A 20,913-nucleotide genomic window follows, 5' to 3' on the forward strand; every position below is an offset into this window, starting at 1 on the left:
CAGTGTTGCCATCACTCAGGGCTTTAGGCAGATTACCAGTGAATCAAGCCCATTACAATCCATTATGGCACTCAGGAGAGTGCTGCAAGAGAGGTGTGCTACGGCTGCAGATTATTTCAGGTTTTAATCGATCCCAATTTGTGCAGCTCTAAGCAACATCCTGCTCACCTCTGGGACTGACCAAAATATTGATAACTCTCAAGAACTCATACTTGACTTCCCATGCAACACAAGCAGTTTATAATAGCTGGTAGATCAGAAAGAGCTTTGAAATATATTTCAATATTCTTAAAAAGGTGCATTTGGCCTGAGTACTTAGACATAATTAAGAGTTAGCAGTGAGGTGAAGAGGACTGCTGGGAGACCTCACCTCTGTCAAAATTATACTGTTGAGAGATGATCTCTCCCCAGTACTTGGCACACTCAGCAGACAGCTTCTTCGGCTTGTCCAGGCGGCGGATGGCCAGGGCCTGGATGTGTTTCTGGAAGGCTTCCTCGCTCATCTCCTCCACAGCCTTCTCCATGGTGCAGAGGAAAGCTTCCACGCGGCTCTCCAGGTAGTGGGGGGCCTTCTCCGATTGGATGATGAAGCGCAAGCCTTGCACTCCGTTAGCCCGCCGGGGCCCACTGAACACTATGTAGCCTGGGGGGGTGGAGAGGGTGAAATAGGTAAGACCTCAGCACGAAAGGACAGACAGGGTACCTTAGCATGTGCAGAAAAACTTCTAAAAGGCCGGTTTGCTTTAAAAGATTAACATCACAATTATACACTCATGTACATATGCCTTTTGAGTTGTTTCAAAACCATTTTATTCTGATTACTGTCTCCGTCTGGAACTATTATTACTGCACTACTTCCAAGGAAATGTGGCTCCGAGACTCACTCCATTCATTCCACAAGTTATTAAACATCATCATGGTTGACAGCACTTTAGAAACTTCACTTACAGTTTCTGGTCTTTATAGGAGTAGTTTCCAATTACTACATGCAGATTAAAAAGGTGCAACTATTCACCACTTGGTAGCAAAATAGAACAGCTGCCACACTTCTGTCCTGGCTTTACAGTATATTGAAAAGAGTGTTGGAAAATGCTGCACAAGATATGTTCTACATCATTTGTTTGTGTTTCGTGGGCTCACCCAGCTGTTCTTTGGTTCTCAGTGTGTTGAAGCAGGGCTCAGAGATGATCTGACAGAAGAGCTCCAGGAGCATGTTGTCGTGGGTGGTCTGCATATCTGTCTGATAGTAGATCTCAATGCCACAATTGTTGTGCACCTCGTTCCTCTGCTGGTAAACATACCAGCCACCTGAGGGGAACAGAAGAATATTTGTTTAGTTTCTTTCAGAACTGTAATCATACAAAGTAAACACATTCACTTGGAAATGCATTACTGGAAAAAAAAGGCAGGGCTCCTGAGCTGGGCCTGAAAAAGAAATCGAAGCGAGGGAGTAACCACTGAAGGAGCAGGTGTGTTTGTGTATTTGTGTGTTTGTGCGTGTGTGTGTGCGTGTGTGTATATTTGATACAGACAATATTCTCTTTCCCTCCCATCTCTTGTGTTCCAGTTTTTTTTTTAAACATAAAACAGATTATGGAACAGGTAATGGAAGAGTAAGATTAAATAAGTATTAAAACTTATTTCTGTTATGTGTGTGCAGATTTAATTGAGACGATAAAGCCTGTAAAAGTTCAAATAATTCTGTCAAACATGACTAGGCTGTGCTGAGATGTGCTGAGAACTACACTCAACATGTAAAGCAGTGACGGAGCTGAAGTAGATTAAAGTAGAATCCTTTTATTAACCCAAAATCCACACTGATCCATGGACTCGGATAAGAATGGAAATGAATTTCACCAGCCTATCTGTACACCTCTACTCCAAATAATAATTTTTGTATGCATAATGAGGGCTTTCAAAAACATAAATCAATGCTGCCTAAAGTAACGGCTGCAAAAAACCTGATGAGCGGTTTCAGTTTTAGATAAGCAGTTATCTTTGCTTGAGGTGTAGACAAGTGTAATACAGTAAAACTGTAAAGTTCAGACAGAGGACACAGAGGACAGTGGTGACACTCTCCAGAAAGGTGGAGACATTCAACTGAATGCCAACATTATCCTTTTTTTGCTGAGTAGTTCCAATTTGGTCTCCTCTTGCCTTTCATCTGTGCTTTAAATTTTCTTTTGAGCAGAACATGGAGAGAAGCCATCCACTCCCGCATACAGCTTTTTTTACGCTCAGCTTCAGTTTGTTTGAGTACATTGTGATCAAGCTCACTTTAAATGGAGGACGAGTTGAGGCTGGGTAATGCAGGTACCTTTATGCACATGCTGACGGAGAACTTTGGCTCTGCGCTTGGGGAGTGTGTCCACAGTCCTTAACATCTCCCCTCACGTTCTTCTCAACATGTCAAAAGTTTTACTCAAGTTTACTTAGGAAACATAAGAAAAACAGCTTTGGGCGGATAAACTTTGATTAATGAAAGCAGTAACGTGAAGTGTGGACATTACAGGGCTGTGTGTCATTGTGTATTTTGTTTTCACAGCATGTTATACATCACACTGTCAGTGTTTGCAAAAGCTAGCTGTCAGTCAACTGAAAGAAACGGTGACGCTATAAATACTGCCTCCTAAGGATGTAAATATGCACATATTCTTACTGTACAATGGAAAACTGCACCACTTACCACTTTATATGACTAATCATTTTTGGCCAGTATTTCATTAGCATTCCTTTGCTAAAGCAACAGAAAACATTCATAATTTAGTTGTAGACTAAGTTGTTTTCTAGTTGTTGGATTAAAAAGCCTGTCAATCAATCTAAGAGCAAAACCATGGTAGACACTTAGGCCATGTTTCTGACTGCATTTGGATCATGTGGTCCCTTAAACAAAGATTAATGTGTAACTGGACAGATTTATGTGAACTATCTGCTCTAAAGCTTTCAGCTACAAGAGTAAAAACATGTTTCTTGGACAGACTGTCAGCCAGTCATTCATTTCATAAGCCAACTCTGTGTTTACATCCTTTACGTCCTTCTCCAGTGCTCCTGCTCTGTGTCTGACTGGCAGTCTGGAGCAAAGCCTGGAAAATCCCTTGGTGAGACACAGGATGTCTCCAGGTGGGCCTGCACAGCTCTGGTTTTCCTCTCCACATCGCTTGACTTTCCTAATGTAATCAGAAAGGCAGCACAGGTGCCTTGCTTGGCGTGTGTGCATTCATCTTTGAGCTGAGAGGGGGACGGTGTGTACGTATTTCTGCCCAATGACGTCCATTTCCACTCAGTGACCATTGTGTTCCTCTGAGGCAAATGAGGGATGTTGAAATTTAATGATGTCTTTACAAACGCAAACACGCCGTCACTGATGACGAGGGTGAGAGCGCTGGGTAAAGACTCTTTTGCATGGTCGTCGTGGAGACAGGCATGACTGGCAGATGATGATTAAGAGTCCATAACCGGTGTGTGTGGGAGTATAAGACCTACCGTCGGGAACCTGCACCTCTCTGTAGCGAATCAGTTGGCTCGGGAGGAGGGGCTTTGTGTGAGCGTGCTCAATGAGCGTGTCCTCCACCATTTGCATCATGCCAAGAGCAGACTAGAGAGATGCCAGACAGGGAGGGAAAACAATATCATTTTAGTTCACAAAAACAGTACTTTTAATGCACCGTTTAGCTCTGATGTTTAGCCTCCTCTTTTAAGGATTTGCAATTTACCTTTCTGTTATGCACACTTTCCCTTAACCTGGCTCCAATTTCAGTTAGTTATTTTCTACGTACATTCCCCAGAAATTGCTTCTGACGTTCCCCAACAGGCTACATTAAGCTGTGGGTTCTACGTGAGCAGAATTAAGTTATCTTGACACTGGACCTTTTCCACCCTCAATTTGAATTGCTAGAATTGATGGTAGACATTGGTAATGTATTGCTCTCTCCACCTTCTCCACATTATTTTCACAATAATATCCACAGTTAGCTTTACTATTAAACATTTTCTCTCTTTATTAACTTGCCATATAGTAAGTAGTTTTAGTATTATTTGCAAAAGTTGTGAGACGCTACACTTATACAGAGATAATAATAATAATAATAAAGAATACCTCTGTAAAGTGTTAAGGCAGCTAACTTTATCTAACAAAGGATTTGGAGGCTTCTAGGTGAGACTGGGACACTGATGTGATCAAACTCAATGTACTTTCTACAAAAGTTGGGGTTGTGAAATAAAATTGTCTTATTCAAATGTAAGGGGAGAGGTACATGTTTTATGGCAATGTGTTCCTGCCCTCTAATTGCTTTGATAACATTAATAAGTACAAATTTCTCATCAAAACATGATTCCTTATCCATCAAGGCTTCTCTGCCAAACTACTTGGTCAGTTCTAGCTCTGGCCTTACAGGAGCAGGCCTCCACTGTAGCTCAATGATGACGATATGGATCATTGCTCCCACTGGTGAGTCTAATTCTCTCTCCACCAGACTGTGACGCTGTCATCATTACAAGCTGTAACGCGAGGGCTGTGACAGCTGGGACCTCACATAAAAGTGCGACCTGATCGCAGGATCTTATAAGAGGTTATTTGACAACAATCCTCTGATATTGTTGGAGGGCCAGATAAAAGGCGGGAGGTGACTCCCATGTTGTTGAGAATAAAAGGTGTGTTCAATATTCACTGAGAAAGAGGCATACACACTATTTTACAAAATTTAGAGCCTGGATTACTTCCAAATCCATCAAGGCAGAGAGCTAACAAATTTTAAATTCCCTCAGCTTGCAGTAATAACACAGTGACAAACCTCCTTGGTGATGTTGCCATGGAGAAGGGTTTCAATATGTAACCGTGACAATAGCTGAGGTATGAAGGCCTTGAGGCGTGGGAGAGTTACATCTGGAATACAGATCACAGACAACAGCAATCAATCAAAGAGCAATTTCCCAAGCTGCTATCAAGACTGAATCAGTAAAAAAAAAAAAAAAGACCAAACTGCTGTTTCATCGTACAGTATTCCTGGCACGGACAAGATAATAGTGGTCACACGTTAGACAATCATGCAGACCTGGTAAAACACACACTTACACATTCAGTTACACATGCACAAAATCAAGTCTGTCCTAATGCGGGTAGGCCAATCTGAATTCAGGCAACGTCTGACCCAGATTCAAGGATGAGCTACTACAGGGACACACACAATTCATCTAAATTATCATTTGTACACACACACACACACACACACACACACACACACACACACACACACACACACACACACACACACACACACACACACACACACACACACACACACACACACACACACACACACACACACACACACACACACGGGACCACCGGAGGGTAAGGACACTGATAAGGGAACAAGCTGTGGTAATTGGAGGCCCTGGTGACTGGGCTACAGGCTTTGACCCTGCAGGTTAATTGAGTCTCGTGTGAATCCGAGGATAGTCTGTGTAAGCTCCGTGGTAAAAATATAACAATCTGCCCTTCAGGTTCCAGACTGCCACTGCGGAGAGGAAAGACTGCAGCTAGGGAGGCATCTGCTGGAGAACAGCCTTAGCATTCTAATGAGGATTTAAGGAGGAAAACGGAAGAGAAGAAAAGACCTAAAGTGAGCAGAGCGAAAGAGTAGCCCTCTGTTGACTGTAAGCCAAACACCTTGAAACTTTAAGCCAGGAACTCAAGCCTATGAACTGATAAAAGGGTGCAGTTTCTTACATTTGCTACAACTACCAAGTTATTCAGTCTAATACAACTAAGCTACATAGCCGAAGCTTCACTTGCTCAGTACTAGCCTGAAGAAGGGCTTGGCTATGCATTTATTCTGTATTACTGTGAACTGTGTTCGGCCCACAGTAGAAAAGGGGCTAATAAGCACTAGGGCTGGGACTCTGGGACAGAAGTAAAGAGAGAAAGAGAGAGATTAAGAGCAGCGTCTCACCATCCAGAGCCTCTCTGAGCTCATCTTTGGTCCAAGCAACCTCGGTCATTAGTAGACGGAGGTAGTACATGGCGTGCTGGTGAGGCTGCTCGGCTCTGAAGTTATTCAAAGACCTCATGTACTGCAGGGAGAAAGAGAAGGCAGTCAGTTCAACATCAACATTTGGACCGTTAGTTGAAGTATTTCTGACCTTAAAAACAAAACTGTTACTTTACTGCTCTTGAGTTGTGACGTTCGGTAAAATAAAAGTTAGCTGTTCCATAAATTGCAAAAAATTTGTTCGAATGATCATGACTCATTGTAACATTGTACCGATGACAGAGTTGCAGTCAGAGCTTACCGCTTCTTTGATGATGTCAAAGCGCTTCTCATCTATCTCAAAGGTGGCCATCTTCTCAATGATCTTCTTCAGCAAGATGTGCTGTTTGTCACTGTAACCTTTAACGGAAAGCTGCAGCAGACAGTGATAGGACAGGCGGTACATTATCAATAAACATAAAGGTGAGGTGAGCCTGGCGTGATCAGTGGTCTCCCTAAAATGTTTTGCAGATCATACTGTAGTTTTACTTGTTGATTCAAAAGGTTTTGACCCATTTATTTATAATGTTCGACTATGTACTGTAATTACTGGCTGACCAAATGATTGTCAAGAAAAGTGCATCACTCCCCCGCTTAAGATGAGTCACCATCACAGAGTACGTAACAGCATGTCTATATTTGCCTAAAATGTTCCTATAAACTCAAACTAAAAATGAGGAATATATATATATTGACCACAAGGGTAAAGGAAAAAATTAAAAAAAAAGGCTGATGTATGTTAGGAAGAATCACTTAATCATCAATTTAGTCTCTCTCAAGAAGTCAGAAGAACAGACCTAAGTAGTTGATTATGAGGTTCTTCTATGTAAATGAGTGTTTTAAAAATGGAAAAGAACAGCCAGGGTTATTTTAAGCCTCCACTTTGCAATGTCATCCACACCTTATGGCCCTTCATGATTCAGCAAAACCTCCAGCTACATGGCTGCACTCTCAGACTCATCCCATTCCTCCCCACTCCCTGTCGCTAGGTCCCTGCGGTGACACCTGTTAAAAGTAATCTCTCCCAACATCATTAACCTTGACAAACACCCGGCCAGCCACACCAATACTGCTGACTCAGATCAATTACATACAGCCCATCACACAACTACACAGTTTATGTGTTGAATAGCTGCCTCTAAGGACATGCCACAATGATAAATTCACTGGTTAGAGGTAGCTAATGAATGCAGGTTAGTGGGTCATATGACAAAGGGTTCAGAGTGTTAGTGCAGAAGTTAGAAAGCTTGAAAGAACAGAGCAAAACACCACCACCGCAAACCAGTTATGTTAATTTGCTGAGCAACATTAAATCCCCGAGACACGTACTCAGTTGAGAAAACTGCTGTATTCCTAAATTCTGGAAGCAAAGAGGTGGCTGATAGAGCAAGTCACTCCTCACTATGTCCATCAAACAGATCCACTTCTAATGTCCTTTGTGCACTTGCATCAGCAGAAATGTGACTATAAATGACAGAATCTGCATCATTTGGATTTATTCTTTGTCTTTACGTCAGAGGCACCTTTTCTTATACTAGCTGTATGACAGGGACACAATAGAAGCAAGAGAATAGCAGCCAAAAGACCACAATATAATTAGACAGAGTAGGTAAATAGTGCCATGCAGTCTCCTCTCAAGTCTGAATACATTACTCTGAATACATTTTGGAAGTGAATTTGTAATATCAGTCACTCGTGTCCTTGACTGAAGCAGCCAGGGTTCAGTGCGCATATAAAGTCTGCAAAAAAAGTTTTAAATTTGTCAGTTTTATTGCCACTGGGCAAATGAAAAGCAGTTATATTAATTTTTTAATCTTAATTTAAGGTGTCATGGCAATATTAAAAAAAAAAACTGCTGTGCTCTGATGAAATCTAATGAACAGATTCTCTCAAACATAATTTCTTGAGGTTAATCTTTTAATTATAAATAGAAGAAAATGCCTACATGGTAGTAAAATGATATTTTCAGAGGAGTGTATGCAGCTCTCCTTCACTTAAGTGATTAAATAATAATAATAATAATAATTATAATTATTAATGTGTTGTTTGCAGGGATTGTAGAAGCAAGCAGATATTCCTATAAATCTTTCAGGTTGGACACACAGCACTTCACTTAATCAAACTGAGCGTAGACAACCAAGCCATTTCCACACTTTGTCAAAGCCTCAAAGTGAACCCTTCATTGGCGCTCCCACTTCCCTTCAGACTTCAAACGCCTTACTTACGAGGATGGCATTCATCCCTGAGGCTACGCCATACACCAGCCCGGCCAGACGGGCTGCATATGTATACTCTTTTAAATCATCCTTCAGTAACCTGAGCAACAAGTAGGTCATGTTGCAGTGCAGGGGATCTGCGTATAGGTAGCGACTAATGGAAAGGAAAAAAAAGAACAAATACAAAAAACACATTTGTTGGGGATGACGGGTTGTCAAAAAAAAATTAAAATAAATAAATAAAACACAAGACAATGCAAGCATGAGAAGAACGATAAGAAGAGTATGTATATGCAGCCTCATGACCAGCTCTGTCCCGTAAAAACTGTCAAACAACTATATTCTATGGAAGACTCAATGTCAAAATCATAAACTCAATGTCGTTGGTGGAAAGCCGCTTCACCTGAAGGGAAGTACAGGTGTGCATTTAACCCACCAGAAATGATTTGATATGCCTGACAACATGAGATAGTCAGAAGGGTTTCGCGGGAGGTGGATGAACAAAAAGGGAAAAAGGATTGATGAAGAATGAAGAGGAAGATACACAAAGAACATATGCTAGACTAGCCAGGTCTGGGTCGGAAGGTTTTCGCAAATAATTAGCATTTTTTTTGGTGGGGTTAATTGTCTTGACAGTACAGACAATAACAGGCAAACTATGATATACAGTAGTTTTCTGTGATTGTCTAAACTTATTTTTCGTTAATTGTATCATCCTGTGCAATAAAACCTTCCAATCTGGCCATACAGATGGCTTAAAATTACCTGTCAAGCCAGGCCTGGCTGAGCCACAATAGCCCAGTCTGAGGATGATACAGGTTGGGGGCGTGAGGTCTGGGATGCAGCGTGAGGGCGACGGGAGTGAATACTTACATACATCCCATAGACGGTATTTTGGAGGTCATAGTTCAAGCCAGCTAGCTCGGCTGCATATGCATACTCGTTGAGGGAGTCCTTGAGGAGCTCCAGGTATAAATATGCCATGTTACAATGCAATGGGTCCACATACGCAAATGGGCTGTAGAGAAAATGGCAGTGGTCAAACAAAAGTATAGAAACAAAGCGTAGAGATATTGTTCTCTACATTTTCTCACAGTAGGAGCTGAAGGCACTACTGCACATTAACATAAAATGAATTGTAGTTATTAGGGGTATAACGGTACAGGTATTCACCATAAAGGCTCTGGTGCAGGACATTTGGTTTGGTACCAGACTTGTTATAAACCAATGAACCAAAATAAAAACCGTCTTAATAGACTAATACAGTCAAATTAAACTCCCAGCCAGAAGGGTTTGGCTGTGTTTCAGCTGTCCACTATTGGCTAAACCAAACTACTCCAGCTGATCCTAGCTTATATCGTAGTATCATCTGTGTGGCAAACACTGGAAAAGCCTCTCGAGTTAGATTGTGTTTGGGAGTATTATGGCCTATATATAAAAAAAATCCTGAAATCCTGTAGTGGCCTTAATTAAGGAGATGCTATGTAGTTTATGTAGTGTTTCCACAGGCAATGCATTGCATTAATTTCCATTGCTCTGGCCTGCAACCTCTCATGGTGAAACTGTGCCATGTCTTCAGCTGAACAGAGTTGTATTGACATTACAGTAAATAACTAATGAGAAATGAGCCATTTTAACAGATCACATGATCAGCTTCCAGTAGATTTGTAGCTAGAAGGCAGCAGGTTGGAGATTTATTGTACTCCCACTGTTCCTGCCTTCATCTGAGATGCAAGAGCCTCAATTTTTACTGATCTGATCTTATTTGACGTGTTACTAGCTACTGTTAATACAAAATGAACACTTTGTCCAGCTCCTTTGAAACAGTCTTTTGTTATTGTTGAGCACAATCACTAACAATTAATAAAAACTCATCTACATCTTGATATTTCTTCTACACTTTTCTGCACCTTTTTGTTGGCAGATAACTTTAAAAACATATTTACTCCTGATTGTTTACATAGCGTATCAGTATCAGTAGCTTTAGTTATATTTGTTATTGAGAAATAATGAAAACCAGTGTGCTCCCCACATATAGGTGGTAGCATGCTGTGGAGTAATACCGAGTGAGAAGTTTATTTAGTGGGTAGGACCTTGTGTCCAAGTTACAGTACAGTTACGCACCTGAAGAACTCAAAGTTCAGGCATGCCTTGGGCAGGAAGAACTTGTCATCCTGCTTGAACCACACCTTGCTCATAGCCGTGTCCTGGAAGAAACACCCCACACACACAGGCAGCTCTTAATTTCATGAGTCATTTCATTCAAGAGTCCATTTTGTGCAAAGAATGTTTTGCAGTCCCTGGAAATGCCAGCATGGGCACACTTCAGCTACACACCACAATCAAGCAATGAACATTTTCTTATTTACATAAATTTAACAAAGTTGCTTTGATATCAACAGATTAAAATGTGGTCTTTTAGCTAAAAAAAGATAAAAAGCACAGTGGATTTTAAGTCTTCCCTTCAGAGAATGTAATATGTTGTTAACAGCTTTGTTCCTCTGATCTTGACATCATGTTAACAACAGTATTAAATGCTTTATGCGTCAGTCACAGTCGAATACCTTATTACCACATGAAAGCATTAGAGATTTTTTTAAACACGGACTGTCCAGCACAGTTAGGAAATGAAGAGTGCTGCGCAGCATAAACACTTGCCTTGATTAAAGTGGGGACTGATGGAGAGTCTTTCTCAAGAGGGTAGATCTCAAAGTTGGTCGGGATGAACTCGTTTTTCATGGGTAATTTGAACTTTCCGTTGAGGTCTGCACTTGCCCATTTCTAAAAACACAGACGTACAATCAGCAAACAGTGTCTTAAAACTTAAACAGTAGTCATAGACTCATCAGAAAGCATGTGTGTGATTGTATTAGAGGACTATGACCACAGTGATTCACCATGAGGGTCTCTTCAGTGATGGCCTCCTGTTTGTACTGCGTGCCATACCACTCTTCTGTCTTGTCGGTTTGTCCTTCAAATGACTTTGACACCACTGCAACTCTGGAAAAAGAAAAGAGTGAATCAGGCCATGTTACATGGATACAAAAACCTCTGTCAGAGCTGATTAGATGCTCTGCCTTTGTAACCACTCCACAAGATGAGATGTGAGTGCTTTTCTATTAGTGTTGCATTTGGATCACGTTTAAGGTAGTGGAAATCCATCAACACGTCTGCCTCTAACTGATGAGCTATGTTTAGAATTCCTATAAGCCCTCCGTGTGCTGCATTTAGAGTGGGTTTCACTGAAACCAAACATTTATTCAATTAAAGTAGCAAGAGCAGGTTCCTATTTGTTACACACCAACAAGGACTCCGTAAAAACAAATCGTTTAATTTCAACAAGTGTGAATCTAATTTTTAGCCCTTTAATGATGCAACCCAACTTGCTGTAACTTCACTTACAGCTGCTGGAATGAGATTGATCCGTGAGGAAACAGTCATGAATTCTAACTATCGCTGGCAAAACACCAAAGTTAAATAGCCACTTCAGTAAAGGAAGAGACTGGCATGCAAACTGCCAGGGTCAGCCAATGAGTGCATGCAATCTCCTCCTTGGTAAGCATTAGGGAATGGACTAGTTACAAGTCTCATCCCATAAAATGAATGTTAATGCTACAATATGTAAGATTTTTACAAAGTGGGGCAGCAACTGAGAAGATTTAGCTATTCTGTCAAAATGTCAGGCATTTGTTACGCAGGAGATTGTACATTTAAAATGAAGTCAAACAGCTTAAGAGGGTTCCACAGAGGCTCAACCTCTTCAACATCTTTTACAAAAGGACTACATGCAAACTATATAGTCTGCAGATATCATCTGCTAGCTTCTCACTGGGTGTTTGAGTCCAAAACAGTTAGCCTTGTCTGCAAACTAGGTTTACCAAGATATAGTATTAAGGTGTCTATCTCTACTTAACTCAAAATACTAGTTGATAGGTCATTATGTTTAAATAAAATGGGTCTAGAACACATTTTTGATTGGCCAAATTTTCTATGAAGAAATCCTATGAGGACACCAGCATTTCCAATTCAGAGAGCAAAACATAATAATGTATTCCTGAGCACACATACCCATCTCCCGATACACAAACTGAACCTTTGAGACTGCAGAGATAATCAAAACTGTGAAGTTGTCTGGCATTTCTTTTCAAGGTAGAAAATTGAAAAGGTGTTTCATCCAAATATCAAAGTAGACCAACACAGCACTTTGTCAGAGCTGGCAGGAAACAAAAATTATTTATTATCTGAATGTATTATCCTCTTTTTTTATATCACAGATACCAGTTACAAATATACAGCAGCCTTCCTGAGGCGTTTCTTTGGTGTTATGTTTAAATACACATTATTATTACGTGTATATGTATCTGTTTAGCTATAAATAACACAGAACACTGAAATCAATAAGGAAATAGATTCACAATGATTTATACTTTAGTGGTGTGCTACCGTGACATTTTTCTAACGTTAATGATAACTGTTATACTTAGGAATTTCAATAAAAAAATAAATTTTAGTGCAAGTGCATGGATGGGATCAGAGACTGAAGTTTTCACACTCACCTGACATGTTCTGGTCTCAGCTTATCCAGCACCATCTCAATCAGATCTGGCCTGAAGTCCTCCAAAAGGTACTCTGCTGCTAGGACCTCTTCAAGAGGGTAGTACTGAAACACACAGAGCAGAAGATGTTAAGTGAGGTGGGGCGATTGGATATAAAACATTTGCTGAAAAGAATTTAAATTGAATTCCTTCCTCCAACTATTCCTTAAGGCTAAATAATTATAAAACTTACACTCAAACAAATGTGTTATTAAAGCTCTTATCTTCATGGTGCACAGATCTCCAATCAATAGCTTAACAACTGAGTCACAGCCTGCAAACTGTCGAGAGAATAAGGATTAGACTAAACTGTTGCTATACTGCAATGTGTTTGCACTGAATATCACAGTATGGGTGTAATGTGAGGACTTCCTGCCACTTGTTATAATAGAGAGCGAGAAAAAAAAAACCTAACAAGATTTGCACTGCCAAACCTGGTGAGAAGAAATACAGAAGAAAATGCTTGTAATTAGTGCAGCAGTGACAATTAGGTTCTTAAGTCAATGAGGCTTGCTGCGACTATCATACCGGAACTGTGGTGAATATAAAAGCCTCATTTCTTTCTGTGCCTCTGTAAAATCTCAATTCTCTCAATAGAGTCAACAGCAGCACCAGGCAGGCTGATGACGACAGCAGGTACAGACAGAATGAGCTGCACTCAGTCTCCCTGGAAACAACCTCTGCAGACGGAGAGGGGACCTACGTGTAGTAAACCAGCCACTTTGGAAGTGTAGCCACGGGGTCGTTCCTTGTCCTTGAACCTGAAAGCCACTTTGTTTAAATCCTACGAAGAGAGACAGAGATGGAAGATACAGATGACAGGTGGAGACACAAGCAACAGTTACACACAGTTGAAAGACATTTGGAGCCAGATTCTAGAAAGGTGGACTGCACAGAATTTCATCTGTTGTTGTTATGAAAAGCAATTTTTTGTAAATGACATATTTTTACAGTGTAGCATGGCTTCATTTGACATGGCTTAATTTATACATGGTGAAAATAGCTGGTAGGTTTATATCCATCAGTCTGGGCTGTCAATGTCTGTGCTGCTCTATTAGTTTCTCCACTAACCATAAATAAGTAGGCCACATTTTTCCCGCCCCTCGGTCTGAAATGTTGTCGCTGAATAGACAACATTAATTACCTTGCACTCCTCGAACACCCACTCCTGAGGTCCCTCGGTACGCAGTTTCTGGATATACTGGAACATGTGGAAGATGATGTCCTCAACGTGCACTGTCATGACACAATGAACATTATTTAAACTTCATTTCCTTATACACTGATCTTACCACAATAAGGAACGATCTTATGCAAAATACAATCAGGAAATCTAAGTACTACTTACAGAGGCCCTCCTCGGTCAAATCCACGTTGATGATGAAGAACATGAATCCTCTGGCTCCTTCTTTCTGACCTCCAACAAGTGTGTTCACCCAGCCTTAAAAATAACACAAGTTTGAGCTTGTTTTTCAGCACGTGTATAGCACTTTCTATCACAATGCCTAAATTCTCTTAACATGTCTGGAGCTCTCCTTAATGTTACCTTTAGATTTTAGCTCAGATAACAAACTTCCGGGTCCTTCGTGACCAATGAGGTGTCCCAGATAATGTCCTGGGTTAGATTTGTAATACTTCTGTAGGTCTGGGATGGGGAAGGTCACATAGAGGTTCCTGATGTCTTTAATGGGAACCACTTTGTAGAATTGCTGTAACAAAACACACAAAAAAAAAAACTTGTTACTTAGGAAGTCATTCATACAATATTTTAGAAAACATTTTGATGAATAACTGGAAAATGTTGCATTAAAAGTGTAAAGAGTGTAAAGTAAAGTTTGAGAAACATTGGTAAGATAAGTAATTGGCTTACTTTGAGGTGTTCTTCCTGGAACGGGTGCTCAGGGAATTCTGGGATAGGAACGTTCTTGTTCTCCACTTCTCCAAATAGGTTAACCACCATGGACGTCAAATCATCTAATGATTCTGTAGGTAAAAACACATTTATAGTTTACTTTAAAGACAATAAGTAGCTCATATGAGAGCAAAGAAAACCTTCTTTATACAAGATGGATCTTTGGCTGCGATCAAATATAAATATAATAAAACATAAACCAACTATTATGTTTTACCACTAATAAGATACTTCAGGATGCACACAACTGTTCAACTCCTATGAAGTAACACTATGCCCTACACCTCGTTAAATATCTTCCCAGTGTTTGTTTTTAACCTTTCTGATCCTCTGTAATCGTGGGAAAGTCTGAAAACCTCTACTTCCTTTGTGGTAAAAGAACAGTACCTTCTTCCTGTTTTGCCATCAATGAGTGTATTTGTGTTGAAGGACAGTTAAACCAATTTCCCAATAAACAAAAGCTGATGTTACATCATTTGACATAACACCTACATATAACACCAACATCTCAGATTGATTGGTAATGATTTATTGATGTTCGGATGCCACGTAACACCTATTTTCATTTCAAGTTTATGGTTTTCTCAACCCTGTTGTATACAGTGTTCTTCTGTTTTTTCTCAATTCAGAGCTGGCTATTATTAAAAAGAAGTGTCACTGGTATTTTCAGCTGAAATGTACATTTTATAAAAACTTTCTCATCTGAATTGTAAGAGTCTGACAGAAGTGCTTACAAGAAAATCCTAGCTTGATTAATGTCTTCAAGTGGCTCTCAGTAACTCGACTACTAAATGTCTAGTGAGCTTTCTTGTGCAGTAATTGGTCAAAAACTGTATATAGACTAACCTTTAAGAAAAACTCCAACTGGCATTAGGTAGCGACTGTCTTGACAACAGTCTTGTTTATTTTTGGTTATTATACCGAGGTACAGTATCACAATTTGATCTGAAAATTATATATTGTATTGCTGTATAATAATTACAAATAAAACTTGCTATATAATGGTTTAGGCCGTGTACACCAAGTTATACATGACTTGCATTGTTTGTTCCTCTTTGTTGTCTTGAGTAATTGGAGGTTGACACGTTGCCGTTAAAGCGGAGTGAGGTTTTTTGCGACATTTAAACTTCACATTTGAGAGAGGTGGCCTCTTACCTCTCCCTAACACACAGAGTCCCATGAGGTTGGAGGAGTAGTACGTAGAATGAAACTGCAGGAGCTCCTGACGGATGTCAATCCCATCTTTAGACGGTCGGGTCTCAAGCGTCAATTTGTTACCTTTAAGAAAAAAATGTATATATAAATTTTTTTTTCTTTGCCAGTTTCACTGCCCAACTGCAATTATCAATGTAGTTTGAATGAACACATTTACAAATATGAGTACTAACAGATAATTAGTTGATTATGGGGAATGGACATAAGGATCACTGCACAGATTGGAACAAGACAAAACGTCAGCATGGTCCTCGACAGAAAAATAAAAACCCGATAGAAACAAATATCTGTTGGACTAAAAATTCACTTTGTGAATCATTCGACCTGAGAACCAAACAGTCAACGTTTTTATACTGACGCAGCGACAGTAGCCTGTCAGATACAAGTTGGTTGCCTGCCATAGTTCAAATAGAACTGAAGCCTTCATCTAGTGCTTCAGAGGCCAGTCAAAGGCCAGTGGTTGAGGGGTTTTTTTTGAGACACAGACAGAAAAACAAAGTAACAATCCTGAAAAGACTATGTTGGTCCACTAAGAGGGCATGACTTTCAGGCCTGTCTGATCCTCTTCCATTCTAAACTGGAATAACCATTATATAATTCAAGACTGCCATCAGGTGGTTATTTTGAGCTCGGAGCTGATCCAAGTCCATGTCACTCCGATCGGTGAATATGCTGGCCCAAAGAGTAAACTCCCCTAGCTGCTTTCCCACACACAACAGATGCATGCAAATTAAGTTATGTTAATAGTTATCCTTAGGAGTCATAGAAAGTGTTAAAAATGTCAGAGATCACAGCTGTAGCATGTGAAAAGATAGTGGCTTTATATACATGTTATCTTGTGTTATAGAACAATGTGTCCTTTTGTTTAGCAAAGTGGGGTAATTCTGCTGCCTAATATCTCACAATCGTCACTGTAATGAGGTCATTATTGAGCTGAGTAACCACAGTCATTAATACTGTAAACTTCTGTGTGGAAAAATACTTGTCTTTAAACACTGCACAGGTGGTGTAATATGAACTCCATATATTCAAATATTACACAGCAAATTTGAATTTCAATATTAATATGCAAATAGGCCAGCAGACTGATAAATATGGAACTATTCAAGTTGAGTTCAGTTAATGTCTCCACTGTGAGAGACAGACAGAGGCAGAATGCAATAAGCAGAACGAATAATGATGAATAATATGATCATGTGCAGTTTCCGGGAGCATTGGTGTCAACTCTGGAGAATTTCTACCTGTTCCAAATTTACTGAAGGGATGGTTAGGGTTGCCTGTGGCCTTCTCCAACTGAAACAGCCTCCAGGCATCATTCATCAGGTTCTTCTCATGCTCAGAGTCCACAGCATTCACCTCCCGGTCCTTACAGCTCTCATCAAACAGTGGGCACAGGAAGAATTGGGCAAACCTACAGAGATTGCAAAATTAAAATAAACATTAAACAGTGTAGTTCAGCAGGTCACGATGGATAACTATTTGCATAAGTGCGAAGAGAGAGCAACTGCCATGTAAATGAGGGAATGATAAGCAGACTCAAAATGTGAACATTTTCAAAGCTACACCGGATCGGTTAGAGCTGTAGATTTGGAGATTTATGCAATACCAAGCCATGTCCAAAAAACCCTTGTTTTTTTTGTGTTTTGTATTTTTCTTTGGCCTTTTATGCTGTTTTTTATTGAAGCTGTGACAGCTTGTGAGTATGACTGGAAAGGCAGGAAAGAAAGAGAGGGGATGACATGCAGCAAAGGATCTTGGCTGGAATCAAACCCAGGTTGCTGCGGCAAGGATCCAACACAATGGGGCGAGCGCTCCACCAGGCGAGCCACCAGGGTGCACAGTCTAAAATCCTTGTTAGATCTGACTAAAAATGTACCCATGTCAAAGTCGCTGTTTAGATAAAAAAAAATATTAAATCTGACCATGACCCTTAATACTTAAATGTGTTTATAGTATGAGATGCTTGTGGTTATTATTTTTATAATTCACCTTCCTCTTTAGCTCACCACAAAATGGTGGGTCTAGAAAAAAAAAAATATATATTGCTCTTGAATTACAAATGACCAAATGTGCCTAATAATACAGTCAAAAATATTAAAGCACGATATGGTTAAAATAATGGGGCCTGCTAATGACACACATGATTCTTTTAAACAGAACGCTCTTATCATCAATATTTCAGCATACTCTGCACTGTCCTTTCCTACCACTACAGTCCAGATGGCCTTCACAATTCACTGGCACAGGGGAACAATTAGCCTGTGACACATAAACAGGTGCTTGCTAGACTATTATATATTTATAAGTATGTAAGCTTATCCCAATATGTTAAATTCTGAAACCAGCCTGACCGTCCCCTCCAAACCACCACAGCTGACACGTGAGCAGAGCCCCCCCGGCAAGGCTGAGGACATCAGTCTCACCCTGTACTCGCGTGGGGGTAGGAACTGTGCTGATGATTACAAAAGAGAGCACAATGAAGCAGGGTCTGGTAACCAAAAGATGGACAGGCAACGACCTGGCAGCTCACTTAGATTAACACCTGGACTCCCCAGGGGAACACTGTACATTGATAACTAAACAACCACTTAGGCAGAGAGATGACATCTGTTTTAATTGGACTAAAGGTATACGCAGCCAAGAAGGAACCAAACAAACGTGGTGGGCAAATTATTAGAGACTAGTTGAATGAATTTGACTGCCATGTTTGCCAATTATGGCTAACATTTGCAGAGGAAGTCCACACAAATTAATACAGCTGAGTACACCCAAAAACAAACAAAAAAACCCCACCTAACATGTACCTGATACGAGACAAATTACTTTTAGTACAGAGCTAAATGAGTCCCATAAAAAAACACAAACAACAGGTAAGTACCTATCTAGTGCTCCTTGCAAGTGCTCATGGGACACGTCAAAGTAATAGTTGGTATGCTCTCCACTGGTGAAGGCATTGGAACTGCCTGCGTGCTCGCTGAGGAACTGGCTGTACTCGTTCTCCTTGGGGTACTTCTTTGTTCCCAGGAACAGCATGTGCTCACAGAAGTGCGCCAGGCCCGAGATGTTCCCTGGGTCCGATAATGAACCTGTGAATTTAAGAAAAATCGCCACAGAAAATCAGTTGATCAAGCCGTCAGCTCATTAAAGTTCACAGATGCAACATCTTGACTTTTCAGTGGCAGACATAATCCCAGACGTGTAATTGTACAACAAATGTCAATTAAATTTATATACAGAGAATTACACTTAACTAATTTAAGGATTATTTTTTAATAATTTGACTCAAATATTGAGACCTGGCCAAGATATATGGCATATCATTAGTATAAAACAGGTTAGTAGGGCATGGTAATGTTTTACCTCACTATCTCTGCAACCCCACCTCTATATGAGTCAGATCATGGGTAACATTTAATTGCCTGCACAGAAAACTTGTGTCATGTGTGCCATTATCATTTCCTCCGCCTGCAGCCTACTACTGCTTAGTCAGAGTGAGGACGTAAAAGGTGAGGACGTTGCAACACTGACATAGTTTTTGTTGTCTCAACTGTTTTAACTAAGTGGAAAGTTTATATATGGAAAACAATAGTTACATATTTTGCATCTCTTTTCCCTATAGCTTTCCAAACGAAGGAAAAACCACATGAAAATACTACCCAGCAAGACAAAGACATTTACCTATTTGGACATCCAAAGCAGCTGATGATTTGTCTGTTGTTGGGTCACTGATGAGCATAGCTTTCAGGCCGTTGGTAAACTCCAGGCCCCGGTAAACCCGCTTGTCCTCTGGGGAGCGAATGATTTCACTAACCACCCTGTTCACAGCCGGGTCAGTCATTCTGAGTGGCAAGGATGACACCAGCCTGCAATGGAGGGGAAACCAAATGTACAGTTTTAGTGCAATCAGACGAGGAGTCTGGTCCTGCAGTGATTTTAAGACACAGAATGTGTGTGGGTGGAAATTAATATTACATTGTGTAAAAGAAAACACGAAGCATCCCTCACTGAGGTGACCTTCAGGGGTTTCACAGGAGACACAACCGGGTCAATTGGACATTTAACTTAACGATAGACTCTTAAACAATGAGATGCACCTGGTAACATCACAATGAATGACAGCGACTGCTGCTGGAGATTTAATTGTTTAATGTAGACCACCTTTGAAGGAAGAAAATCAACCATTTAACAGCTCTAAAGTACAACAAACCTGTTTTAAACTTATAAAGAGTTAGTGTTGTTACTTTGCGTAATGCTACTCATTTTATGTGGCAGTTAACTAGTTAAAAAAAACAAACATTACGAAAATAAGAAGACTTGTAATTCATAATATTAATTAGGTAGACTGCTAACAGGAATATAAGTGCTACAGTGCAGCAGAGATTAGTCCTGGCTTCACTTCGGGATTTTAAATAATCCCACTCACAGGCTACCAAACTAGCGTTAGCTTGCTGAGCTAGCGACAAAAAAAAAAAAAAAAAAAAAAAAAAAGCTCCACAAAAGGCAGCAAACACTCGAGAGTCCGCCGGGATTGTGTGTTCAACACCGGCCACTCTTCACCCCCAACCCGCTGCGGTAGAGTGTTTGCACAGTTAAACACAGAAGCTCCGCACGCTAACCGGTTAGCTCCTCGGGTAGCCACAGAGCTAACGGCTCCCAGCTCTCCCGGTAACGTTAACTAACGGACACCAACCGCCGTTAACGGCCCGGCCCGGCAGCCAGCCGGCCTCCCGGTGGCTCTTCGTGTAACACAGCTCTTTTTGTTTCACATACAGTTGCGACATTCGGCCGACGACACGTACCTAAACCCTTTGTTGAGACAGAAACCGGCGGCTGCGGACGGGAGGGAGCTCGGTAACTGGGCCGCTCGGTTAACGCACTTCAACATAACTTCCACCCAGGAAAAACAAACCTGCGCCTTCACGACGCCATGTTTGAACAGGCGAAAG

The 20,913-nt window shown here is 40.6% G+C and overlaps 1 protein-coding gene across 2 annotated transcripts in view; it reads right to left on the reverse strand.

Moving 5' to 3' along the window:
• ide (insulin-degrading enzyme) overlaps positions 1-20,900 on the reverse strand; it is a 28,478-nt gene extending 7,578 nt beyond the window's left edge. Inside the window, exons 1-21 of one of the 2 annotated variants that reach the window (XM_051377984.1) lie at positions 20,767-20,900; positions 19,646-19,830; positions 18,846-19,053; positions 17,209-17,378; positions 15,908-16,030; positions 14,711-14,823; positions 14,387-14,549; positions 14,189-14,281; positions 13,985-14,076; positions 13,544-13,624; positions 12,802-12,905; positions 11,143-11,245; positions 10,904-11,026; positions 10,370-10,452; positions 8,255-8,399; positions 6,292-6,402; positions 5,952-6,072; positions 4,791-4,882; positions 3,484-3,595; positions 1,141-1,308; positions 371-643 (exon numbers count right to left, since the gene is read on the reverse strand). In XM_051377984.1, coding sequence (XP_051233944.1) covers positions 371-643; positions 1,141-1,308; positions 3,484-3,595; positions 4,791-4,882; positions 5,952-6,072; positions 6,292-6,402; positions 8,255-8,399; positions 10,370-10,452; positions 10,904-11,026; positions 11,143-11,245; positions 12,802-12,905; positions 13,544-13,624; positions 13,985-14,076; positions 14,189-14,281; positions 14,387-14,549; positions 14,711-14,823; positions 15,908-16,030; positions 17,209-17,378; positions 18,846-19,053; positions 19,646-19,830; positions 20,767-20,852 — 2,749 coding nt within the window. In that variant the 5' untranslated portion in view covers positions 20,853-20,900. Of the gene's footprint in view, positions 1-370; positions 644-1,140; positions 1,309-3,483; positions 3,596-4,790; positions 4,883-5,951; positions 6,073-6,291; positions 6,403-8,254; positions 8,400-9,118; positions 9,264-10,369; positions 10,453-10,903; positions 11,027-11,142; positions 11,246-12,801; positions 12,906-13,543; positions 13,625-13,984; positions 14,077-14,188; positions 14,282-14,386; positions 14,550-14,710; positions 14,824-15,907; positions 16,031-17,208; positions 17,379-18,845; positions 19,054-19,645; positions 19,831-20,766 lie in introns of both variants that reach the window. The other variant, XM_051377975.1, reaches the window with a different exon arrangement.
• Between the last annotated feature and the right edge of the window lie 13 nt (positions 20,901-20,913).

This window comes from Dicentrarchus labrax, unplaced genomic scaffold, assembly GCF_905237075.1.
Source record: "Dicentrarchus labrax unplaced genomic scaffold, dlabrax2021, whole genome shotgun sequence".
In the NCBI taxonomy this organism is placed as follows: domain Eukaryota; kingdom Metazoa; phylum Chordata; class Actinopteri; family Moronidae; genus Dicentrarchus; species Dicentrarchus labrax.